The sequence below is a fragment of the Otolemur garnettii genome, unplaced genomic scaffold, assembly GCF_000181295.1.
Source record: "Otolemur garnettii isolate 467f Iridium unplaced genomic scaffold, OtoGar3 scaffold00004, whole genome shotgun sequence".
In the NCBI taxonomy this organism is placed as follows: Eukaryota; Metazoa; Chordata; class Mammalia; order Primates; family Galagidae; genus Otolemur; species Otolemur garnettii.
Window position 1 is genome coordinate 23,503,908 of NW_003852399.1, and position 12,425 is coordinate 23,516,332.

At 38.5% G+C, this 12,425-nt stretch overlaps 1 protein-coding gene across 19 annotated transcripts in view; it reads right to left on the reverse strand.

The window, feature by feature from the left end:
- The window catches only part of RIMS2 (regulating synaptic membrane exocytosis 2), a 597,279-nt gene extending 585,369 nt beyond the window's left edge, over positions 1–11,910 (reverse strand). For 14 of the 19 annotated variants that reach the window (XM_023517386.1, XM_023517366.1, XM_023517393.1 and 11 more), the window contains exon 1: positions 11,595–11,910. In XM_023517386.1, coding sequence (XP_023373154.1) covers positions 11,595–11,770 — 176 coding nt within the window. In that variant the 5' untranslated portion in view covers positions 11,771–11,910. The remainder of the gene's footprint in view (positions 1–11,594) is intronic. The other 5 variants (XM_023517350.1, XM_023517346.1, XM_023517385.1 and 2 more) reach the window with 1 other exon arrangement.
- Between the last annotated feature and the right edge of the window lie 515 nt (positions 11,911–12,425).

Below are 12,425 nucleotides of genomic sequence, written 5' to 3' on the forward strand. Positions count from 1 at the left end.
AAAAAAAAAAAAAAAAGAAAAGGTAGTCCAGGGACAGGCAGCTGCTGTGTAACAACATCTCTACAAGAGAAGAATACAAGGCTTTGATGAACACCTAGACATTTCCACCACAAAATTCATTTTTCACACAAAAAGATTGTGCTAATGAAAGCATTAATTAATTCTTTCGGGCTAAAGACAGCTTTTGTTTAAAAAGAATTATGTACGATAAAACAGGTTTTTCATTTATGTGCCTAGGAAGCAAACTATTAAAAAATGATAATAGACACCTCAAATACCAACAAAACAAGACAGATGTGAGCATCATCTCCATCTGCCAACAGAATAATACCAATGCACCAAACACCACTGTGGTTATCCTGCTATCTAACTATAATGTTTAGTATAATCTTATTTCCCAGTTTTAATAGCCTGAAATCCTAATTACAAGATGCAAGGAACTGCCAAGCTATTTTCTTCTTCTAGCTGAAGATAAGTCTAATTGGAAGGAAAACATGCAGGACACAGAGAACTCCATCTTCCTCTTGTGCCTAACATTATATACAAACTGCATCATAAACGGCAAAATACAGTATTGTTTTTGACAGGTATATATAATACAGATATAATAAATGTTCAAAATACATAAACTGTACAAAAGTTGTACAGCTTCTGCACAGCCAAGAGCACAGTAACTAAAGCATGCAGACAGCCCTCAGAGTGGGAGAAAATATTTGCAGGTTATGTCTCCGACAAAGGTTTAATAATCAAAATCCATAGAGAACTCAAACGCATTAACAAAAAAAAACAAGTGATCCCATCGCAAGGTGGGCAAAGGACTTGAAGAGAAACTTCACCAAAGAAGATAGGCGTGCGGCCTATAAATATATGAAAAAATGTTTACCATCCTTAATCATTAGAGAAATGCAAATCAAAACTACTCTGAGATATCACCTCACTCCAGTAAGATTAGCTCATACCACAAAATCCCAAAACCAGAGTTGCTGGCATGGATGTGGAGAAAACGGAACACTTCTACATTGCTGGTGGGAATGCAAACTAATACGTTCCTTTTGGAAAGACGTCTGGAGAACACTTAGAGAACTAAAAATTGACCTGCCATTCAATTCTGCAATTCCATTATTAGGTATATACCCAGAAGATTAAAAAATCACATTACAATAAAGATATTTGTATCAGAATGTTTATTGCAGCCCAATTCATAATTGCCAGGTCATGGAAGAAGCCCAAGTGCCCATCGATCCACGAATGGATCAATAAACTGTGGTATATGTACACCATGGAATACTATGCAGCCATAAAGAAAAATGGAGACTTTACCTCCTTCATGTTTACATGGATGGAACTGGAAAATGTTCTTCTTAGCAAAGTATCACAGGAATAGAAGAAAAAGTATCCAATGTACACAGCCCTTTTATGAAACTAATATATAGCTCTCAAATGAAAGCTACAACTTAATTATAGCCTAAGAATATGGGGAGGGGGTGGGGAAGGGGAGGGGAGAAGGGCGGCTGGGTGGTGGGAGGGTGACCAGAAAGATCACCTATATTTCTGTCTAACAAGGGTACAAGTGAACTTTTCTAGAACTAGCATATAAATGTTTTGACACAATGACTAAGTAAATGACATGAAGTCTATGTTAACCAGCTTGATGAAAGTATTTCAAATTGTATATGAAAACACTACACTGTACCCCATGTTTGCATTAATGTATACAGCTATCATTTAATAAAAAAAAAGTTGTTAGTTCTTGGCTAATTAACTTATACTATCTATTTGCTTTCAATTTTGTAGGTACTACAGTACTAGAAAAAAATTAGGCAAAAGAATATTTTATCACTCCTGGGTGTAAACCATTTCTTAACTTTTCCCTTTCCACAACCCTGCATCCAATCCTACTTCTGGAAATTCTCATCACAAAATCCAATAAAATTTATCTCCTTTTCATAATATAAATACTTTCTAAAATCCTATAATAACCTAATAAGCTCTTATAAAACAGCACAGAATCTTCACAATTTTTATATGTCATTTCCATAGCTAATCTCCTCTCTGTATTTTCCTAAAATACACACACATTTCCAAAATTCCCCTACAGGTGGTGAAGGAATACATACAAGGAAAGAAAGTTATCCTAGGTAAGCCTCACCTATAAAACAAACATTGTGTTTAAAATATTCAAGGAATAAAACAAAACCAGAGAGTAAGAAATTCACTAAGTTATTGATGAGGTAAGGAATGTTTAGTAAAAGGATGACAGACAGGAGTTTGGAAAAGGTTCCAGGGTATGAATATATCCAGTAGAAAACATTTTAAAAGCTATTAAGTAGGGTTTAAATAGGAAATCATGCTCTTTCTCTCGCTTTTCCTTTGTCCCCTCTTCTCTTTTTGCCCATTTTACTGTGGTTCTATTATTTTCCACCCACCTCACTATATCCCTGTTGTAGTCATTTCTAGTACTCATCTTCATACTCATCTTCATGTTATAAAACTCCCTAGGTTAACTAAAACGATAAAAGAAGCCACTTCACAACTATCCCTTCAAGAGAACACTGAGTTCACAGAGGTAACCATGAGTGAGATGAGCAGACATATAGTAGTTAGTTAAGCAAGTCAGGCATCATAAGGGCTTACCTAACCCTGTCAAACCTCGGCAATGTGGGAGTCTAAATTTTTTTGAAAATCTGTCTTGACTCTCCACCTCCACCTCTACTGCCTTATTTGATATCTTCTTCATTTATCACCTGGATTATTCTAACAATCTCCTAACCAGTGCCCTTGTCTCTAGCATTATACCTTGTCATCAACGCATTATTAATGCAAAAGTACTTTACTTCCAACAAAATTCTGATTACATTGTGTCATGCTTAAAATCCCTCATTGACACCCCACTGCCTTCAGGAATAAATCCAAACCAAAAGAATAGCAGCATGTAAGGTTTTTTAAGCTCTGACCCTTGCCACTTCTCCAGTATCCTCTACTGACTCACTTCCATTTAAACTTCTGCACCACTTCAAGTGAGTTTCTGGACGACACCCTGTCTCTTTCATAAATGAAGGGTTTTCAGGGAGAGGGTGACTTAGGAGTTTTAGGACTTTTGCTTGGACTATCTTCATTTGCCAGCTAACATCTACTCACTCCTTCGAGACTCAGCCTAGATGTCATCTCTCCAAGATTGAATTAGGTGCTCTTCTTGCATAAATATATTTATGCTACACTGTGCACAGTGGTCTCCCAGCACTTATGCAATATTTTAATTGGGGTTCATCATGTTTCTTACAATGACTTCCTTAAATTGAAAATGGTTAAAAGTATTTCAACACCTAGAGATATCTGCAATTAAGTGATTAGAGAATACAAAAGTCTTTATAATCTAGGATATTCCAGAGATTTTAACAGGATAAACCAGAGGTCCTCAAACTTTTTAAACATAGGGTTAGTTCACTGTCCCTCAGACCATTGGAGGGCCGGACTGCGGGCTCCAGGATGAGTTGGCTGCTAAGCAGGACAGGCAGCGGCAGCAAAAACAGCCGGTGGGCCAGATAAATGTCCTAGGTGGACTGCATGTGGCCTGCAGGCCATAAGTTTGAGGACACCTGGGATAAACTGTATGACACCCTCAAATAATACCACATTTTTACTACAGGTAAAATGTACTAAAAACACTATTATTTTTTTTACATGATACTTCACATTTCTATGTATTCATATGATTGTGGTTGGCCTTGAAGTGTGTGCCCCTGGAGGACATGAACTATTTGTATCCAAAGCATTCTGTGCATTACTCATTACTTACCATTCAGCTCTGCTAAACACAAAGAAAATTTTTTAATTCTGTGAAAGTAGTCATTTTTAAACCAATATATATTCCTTAGTTCCTAATATTCTTTAAATTTAAAAATGACATGACAATATTGTTTTATTTTCTAGTCAAAAAGATATGATCTTAGTCCAAAAGAAAGATGAGGTACAATCATACACAAACACTATAATCTGCTTCCTGATAAAGTAAGCAAAATTGGGCAATGTTTAAAAATTACATTTAATTTCAAAAATAAGGGTACTACTACAAAAGTAAACATTTCTTTTTTGTTTTATTGGATTTCACCTTGAAAGTATGCACTACCTAAGTGTTTTTGAGTACTACTATGTGTAAGGCACTGTACTAAATTAGAAGTTGAGGTTGCACTCGTGAAGAAAACAGACACGGCATAAACTTGCTTGGACTTTATAATCTAGCAAGGTAAACAAACTACAAATAAGTAAATAAACAAAACATAAATTCTGATAAGCATAATTAGGAAAATATTAAAAATGTCACGATAAAGAATAAAGGAGAGCACTACCTACACATGGCCACAAAAGAGCTTTCTCAAGATGCAAATTTGAAGCTAAGGCCAGACGGACAAGAGAGACACACAAAGCTTGAGTATATATGAGGGGCAATGTAAAGATAAGCGTATCAATAACCATGCATCAGAACTGGCTTAACCTAATAATGTTCTCTAGGTTCTCAGATATGATATGAATAAGACAAATAATATGTATTTTAGTTAAATGATAAGAGTAAAAACCTGATCCAGACAAATCTTTGTAAAGACAAGTACAAAGTAGTTTCCACAAATTAGTACCGTCACATTCACTTGTGACAAGTTATTGTTACCTATGACAATCAATATCAAGCCAATAACCAATAATCTGGTGTTAGCATTTTTTTCATTGCTATGCCTTAGTTACAAGAATACTTAAGAATAATTTGGGCTAAGGAAACTGCTCCCAAATCCTTATTCTACTTCTCCCTATTTCTAGTCTTCTAGACAAATAACAAAGTCACTAAAAAGCCATTTATATGTATCTGGGCTTCCTAATAAGACAAGGAACAAAATCTCTCAAATTTTAGAAAGTGAGAAGATTTCACCCAAGAACACTATGATAATATTAGCTTAAAGAGTACTATCTACATCAGCTAACAGTAATGGTCATTTATTATACAACTATTTGTGCCAAGACACTCAGTCTACAATGATTACAACAATCCTTTAAGATAGGTGTTATTATTCAGGTAGTATAGATAAGGAAACTCAAGAGTTTAACAATATACGCAAGATACTACAGTTATTAATTGGTGAAGTTTTTGTGTTCAAATTTATCTGGTCCATCACACTTGCTTCCACTACTTCATCACACAGTATAGTTTTTTATCAAAATATAGTGACCAAAAAAAGGTATTATTTAATTGTACTTATTTACTTTAAAATACAGAACAGAAAGAATTTAATAAATATTTTCTAATAAAATGTCAATAAATTTTTTTAGGATTCATTTTGAATCCAAAGAAAAGTTATATTTTGGCAATAGCAATGTTAATCTACATTGTAAAATAAATACTTTTATTTAAAAGAATTCATAATTCAATTATATCATTTATATAACATGCCAGATAAGAAGAAAATATGGTAAATATTTTTTGAATGTTAGAATGGTAAAGACCATTTTAAATAAGTCACAAATACAAAAACCATAAAACAAAAATATAATAAATTCATTTTTTTCAAAATCTTGACCAATAAAAAAAGGGATAAATGAGGTACTAAAACAAATAACATACAAGGAGCTTCTACAAACCACTAAAAATTACTAATGGGGAAAGGAAATACAAACGCAAAAGACTCTCACTCTCACCAATAAGAAAATCATAAATTAGCTCGGCGCCTGTGGCTCAAGCCGCTAAGGCGCCAGCCACATACACCTAAGGTGGCGGGTTCGAATCCCCAGCCTGGGCCCGCCAAACAATGATGGCTGCAATCAAAAAATGGCCAGGCGTTGTGGCGGGCGCCTGTAGTCCCAGCTACTTGGGAGGTTGAGGCAGGAGACTCGCTTGAGCCCAGGAGTTGGAGGTTGCTGTGAGCATGATGCCATGGCACTCTACCCAGGGGGGATAGCTTGAGGCTCCGTCTCAAAAAAAAAAAAAAAAAAGAAAGAAAATCGTAAATTAAGTCTACACTGGTACTTTTTCACTGAAAAACTGGCAAAGATTATCACACACTTAGTTGGCAAGGATGTTAGAAATTCTACTCTTTTTTTATTTTTTTTTATTTTTTATTTTATTTTTTTTTTTTGCAGTCTATGGCTGGGGCTGGGTTTGAACCCGCCACCTCTAGCATATGGGGCCAGCACCCTACTCCTTTGAGCCACAGGCGCTGCCCAGAAATTCTACTCTTAAGACATGTCATTTATACATATAAAGAAAAAAATGGCAACATTTATTAAAATGTAAAGTATACCAACCTTTTGACCCAACAATTTTGTTTCTAGGAATTTGTCTAAGATTCAGGTCCAAGATTTATACATATGGGGAATTATACTTGCAAAAATATTCATCATAGTATTGTTTCTAATGACAAAATATTTTTGAAAAAACTCAAATACCCATAAAAATGATGCTAATTAAAGGAATTACAGAACAAGCATCAAAAATGCAGCCAATAAAGTGAATGAATATATACATATTAACAGATGTGAACCCATCTTATAAAAAGCAAACTGCCAACTGTAATCCTAGCATTCTGACAGAAGAGGCAGATGGATTGCTTGAGCTCGGGAGTTCTAGACCAGCCTGAGCTAGAGCGAGACCCTGTCTCTAAAAATAGACAGGCATTGTGGCTGGTGCCTGTAGTCCCAGCTACTTAGGAGGCTGAGGCAAGAGAATCACATAAGCCCAAGAGTTTGAGGTTGCTGTGAACCGTGACGCCATGGCACTCTACTGAGGGGAACAAAGTGAGATTCTGTCTTAAAATAAGCAAACTGCAGGGCACACTTGTGTTATGTTTACACCCACACATTCATACATGTATATGGACACATACACATATATACAAGCACATACAATATTGGATATCCATTCTTATGCATAGACTATCTCTGAAGATGTATACAATGTAATGGCAATAGTAGTTGCCACTGGGTAGAGGAAATAAGCAGCTAAGAAATTTTGTACCTGTGTGTGTGTGTAAAAAGTATTAAATAAAGAATCTGATGGCCTGGTGGGGTGGCTCACACCTGTAATCTTAGCTCTCTGAGAGGCCAAGGTGAGAGGATCACTTGAAGTCAGGAGTTGGAAACAAGCCTGAGCAAGAGACCCCTCTCTACTGAAAATAGAAAAATTGGTGGGAAGTTGTTATGGGCATCTGTACTCCCAGCTATTCAGGAGGCTGGGGCAAGAGATCACTTGAACACAGGAGTCTGAGGTTGCTGTGAGCTAGGCTGACACCACAGCACTCTACTCTGGTCCATAAATAGTATGAGATTGTGTCTCAAAAAAAAAAGAATTTATAAATTGATCTTGGAAAGTACTTCAAAAATTGAATCATCATAAAAAATTAGAACTGCTCACATATGTACTAATATAAGCTAAGTGTTAACCTTAATCTATCATGGAAATTTTTACTTATTGCCTTCCTTTATTTGAGTTTCAAATTATTCCTTTAACAGAAACTCTAAACTCAGAATGAAAAGATTACATATATATATATACAAAATATACATATGTATCAAGAAACACAATTTAATACATACATACACAGTAGAAACTCAATAAATATTTACTCAGTGAATGTATTTCTATTGTTTTTAGTGAGTTTGCTTTCCTCATACATTTTTTTCACAATACCACACACACCAAAAAACTCACTGGAAATTCAACTTTTAATAAATTATGTTTTTCTTTCAAAAATCCCACAAAATTGATATACTATCTCATTAACATTACCACAATTCAAATCAACATTATTTATTAGTTATGTATTACATGCAGATGTTAAGGATGCTGCAAAACAAATTCATAAAAGATATATTTTGATTCTTTCCCTCAAGAAGTTTACAGTCTTAAGAGACAAAGCTTAAAAACATTAATCAGCAAAATGACATTATAAATTTTACCGATATACTGAATTACCCAAAGTAAAACTGCTACAAGAATTCACATAAAGATAAAAAAATTAATTATTGACAGGTACCTACTGAGATGTAAAAATGCTTCCAAAATTAAAATATCTCACTCATTTTTTTTTGATACAGTTTCACTCTATCACATCCCATAGAGTGCCATGGACTGTCATAGCTTACAGCAACCTCAAATTCTTGGGCTCAAGCAATCCTCTTGCCTCAGGCTCCCAAGTAGCTAGGACTAGGGAAGCCTACCACTATGCCGGGACAGTTTTTGTATTTTCTATTTTTAGTTGCGACGGTCAGGCGTCTGGGGTGGAGGGGGGTTGTAATCATCACTCTTGCTCAGTCTGGTCTCCAACTCCTGAGCTTAAGCAATCTACCTGTCTCAGCCTCCCAGAGTCCTAAGCCACCACACCTGGCCAAAATTATAGCATTTAATGATGAGAGAAAACTTCACTGAGTATGTGGATGTTCAGCTAGCTTTGAAGAAATTACTAATAATTAAGTATAAATAGTTTTTAACTATTCAGACTCCTAAGGAGAGAGATTTCTGGTCTTACTCTGTCCTGATACCTCTCATTAAAAATATCTCAGACATGAATCTTTTAATATAAAAGACTATATTTTATATAATATAAAATATTATTCATATTCCATTACTCATTATTCATACTTTCATATTTACTCATAAATTAAACACACTGTAGTTTTGTCAATCTATATATTAAACATATGAACAAAGTTTGATTTCTTTCTTTTTCAAATAAAAACAGAAATAGAAGTTTTAATGCTTTCTTCCTATATTCCAATATATCATCTTGTGATGCCCTTGGACATGCACGCCCCACACTGCATGAATACTTAATATAAACACTGAAACTCACAGATCATGCCAAAGCATTTTTATCCAACAGTTTTAACCTCTTCACACATCAAACTTACTTTTTAACATAGTTGTTTCAATTTATTTCTTGCTACCTACTTCATTCTTTCAGAAAAGTAAACATGCAATTAAAAGGGACATCACTAAAGAGAAACAAAGGATAGCATAGTCATAACCAGATACATGGGCGCTAAAACTTTATGGGAAGTAGTTATTACCAAAGAATATTAGTATTATCTTTTCTTACATGCTATATTCATTATTTAATCACCAATATTAATAATATATTATTAATAAATCATCAAATTCTTCAAAATTCTATCTCTCATTACTACAATTCTATTATAAATTCTATTCTTTCCTCATATTACTTGTCTCAACTTCTCTTATTAAAAAATATTTAAAGAACATTTAAAACTAAAATGCCAAATATATTATGCTGCAACCTCCATATAACTTCTTGTTAGAATGAATATAAAAACAATTCTGAAAATATAGGCCATTTTGAGGTAATACCTCTTTCTAAGACTAAGTTAGGGAGAAATGCAAATAAATATTTAAAATAATATGGATATATATTTTTCATCAATGTAATCTTAATACATTGTATGGAGATGTTTTAAAAATGTTTGTTTCTACCTAAACTATGAAAATATGGATACAAAGACACTATATGTATTTGAATTGTATGTAGGTCTACATATAAATGTAATACATACACACGTAGCTACCTAAAAAACCCTTTTATGCTTTTCTAATAAAATATACTGTTTATTTTGAGTACTACTAATTCAATAGTTTTAATTTCTATATATTGAAACAGTGAACAGGCTGTATTTTTTATGGTCTGTTTATAAACTACATAAACTATAGTGAATTAGCTAACAAACATTATGATTTAGCGTACCATTAAAACATTTACATTTAAATGTGTAGGTCAAGGAAATAAAACTACAATTTATTTCGCCATCATACTGGCAACACTGATGTAGCAATTATGATAAAAAGTATAAATTCATGCACGTAAGTATCAAACTCTAAGTCATCAAAAAGCTTGGTATTGTTAATATACATAATAAAGTTAAGGAAAGTTAGGCATATGCTCAAAAGCTCTTTAAAACAATGTTTTGTTCTTTCATTAATGAGAATAAATTGCTTAAATCTCTTAATCATTTTCATATCCCAAGCCTAAAAATAAATAACGCTCCCAAATAAGTACTCAAACTCAAACCTAATAATAAGTAATAAATAACACTCCCGAATAAGTATTCATATCCCAAGCCTAATAACACTTCCAAATAAGTCTTCAAACCCAGAAATTAGTTTTGAAGAAGAAATTCCTAATTTCAGTTACCATGCTGGGTATAATTTGCTCTTTTAGTCCTCCAAAATTTGTGAGAACTAGTATACTTCTCTAAGATTTATAGATATTTGATATGCTTGTCACCATAAATTATTTAAGTTAATATTGTTCATGAAAGTATGTATAGATATACTTACAGAGGAAATTCTTTGTAAGTACATGAAAGAATACTAAATTCAACAACCTGTTTTTAAAATTTACCTGAGTAGAGGTCAGTGTATTAGTTCCTTCATAGGAAATCTACACTTTCAATTGTGTGTTTCTGTGTAGAATATAGGGAAAGTATATTTGATGATACTCAAAAGAACTCTGCGATCCTGTACAAGTTAATCTCTTGGTGAATAACTCATTTCGAGTAGAGAAAAAAGATGCGTTCGAAAAACAAAAAGGTTACACATCTTCTACACAATCTCTTTCACGTAGTAACTGAGAAATCAAATAATCATAAAACATTTAAAAGCAAACCTGTAGAAACAAATCTCTTTGCTACGCTGAAAATGATCCTCAAAGCTAAAGAAAACCGTCTGGACAGTTCCCTGGTGCTGAAGTTACACAGCCGCTAAACCGGCGCCGGGTGCTGCTTTCACTCCTCCCACCCTTGGAAAAACCCCAGCTGCTTAGACTGTGCGCACAAACAGTAGAACTTCAGAAGGCAGGGAACATCCCAAACTGCAGTTAAGATAGGAACCGGAGACTCCAGGATTAAACTGATTTACTAGTTGCAAACAGGAAGAGCGGCAGAGTGCAGGGTGTTAGCACCCGCCGAGGGGGAGGGGCTGGAAGATGGCGGCGGCCGCACACCCACCCGAGACGCGACAGAGCTTAGGCCCCTCGCCCGCGCCGCCGCCCGCCTGCCCGCGGCCACCGTGGGCAGCTGTGCTGTTCCCCGCGTCGAGGGAGGAGGCTCCCGGCGGAGGCTTCCGACTAGGGGCCCCTGGCGGCGTCCGCAACCCGGGCCGGCGCGCCTTCGCCCAGGTCCGGCCAGGGAGCACCTGTGCACGGCCATATTGGATTCGGTGCCCCAGTCACTGCCTCCGCGCGGAGGCGGCGGGAAAAAGAGAAGGGAAGCGCAGACCCCGGGTTCGGCCGCAGCCAGGCCGGGGTCCCGGAGCCGAGTTGACCCGCGGGGAAAGCCGGAAGGGCGCCGGGGAAAATGACGCCGGCCAAAGGCTCGCCACCCTCACCTCAGCGGGTCTCGGCGCCCTCCCTCCCTGACACACACCCCGCGCTCAAACGCCCAGCAAGCAGCCCCGGCGGCTGGCGCTGGCCGCAGCCCTCGTGGCCCGGGCGCCTCCAGCGGGAGGGAGGACGGCGATCCCGGGCGTGCGGGCGGCCGCAAGGCAGCGGTCGAGGGGGGCGGAGGGCAGGGAGAGAGGCGGGAATATGGAGCCGTGTCCTTACTTGAGCACGGACTGCTCCTTCTCCTCTTCTTTCTTCTGTCGATCCATGACGGCCAAGATGATTTTCCTCTCCTCTTCCGTGAGGTGGCTGAGGTCCGGCATCTCGGGCTGCAGGGGCGGCTGACAGGCCGCCAGGGTGGGAGCCGGGCGGCCCCGGGGCCCGACAGGAGCCGACATGTTTGGTGGAACTGAACCACCCTAGGGAAGCAGGGAGGCAACTCCACTAGCAGCGGCGGCACCGGCGCTGGCGGCTGGGGCAGCCTCCGGCGCTGGGACAAATACATACAAATCAATGGCCTTCAATCCGAGGCGACAGCCCCCCTCCCCCAAGAAAGCGGGGGGGAGGGGAGGGCGAAAGCGGAGGAGGGAGGGCCCAGGAGTGCGCTCCGGGAAATGTTTCTTCTTCCCGGGGGCGAAGGGCTGGCAAGTGAGCTGTTCGGAAAAGAGAGGAGCAGGAGGCCCGGACGCGGAGTACGCGGAGCGGCGGGGGAGGGTGGTGGAGTAAGGTGGCGCGGACAAGCTAAGGGTGGGGTGACTGGAGAGCAGGCAGGAGGGCGGCGCGCGGGCCGGGATGCGAGTGTGTCCTGCGGGGGTGGGGGGCGCACGCCGCCTCTGAGGGGAAAGGGGGGGTCCTGGGAACAGCCCCCCGGAGGAGTCCCGGGAACTCGCTTTGAACGCCCGGAGGCTACCGTCCCGCTGGCCAAAGAGGCACCCAGGCGGGAACCGGGAGGGTAGTGGGGAAGCGGGCAATTTCCCAGAGAAGCAGCCCAGCCGTCCCGCCGGCTAACGCGTCACAGGGCTCCAGAGCTCCGCGGAGGGAGCACTCCTAGAG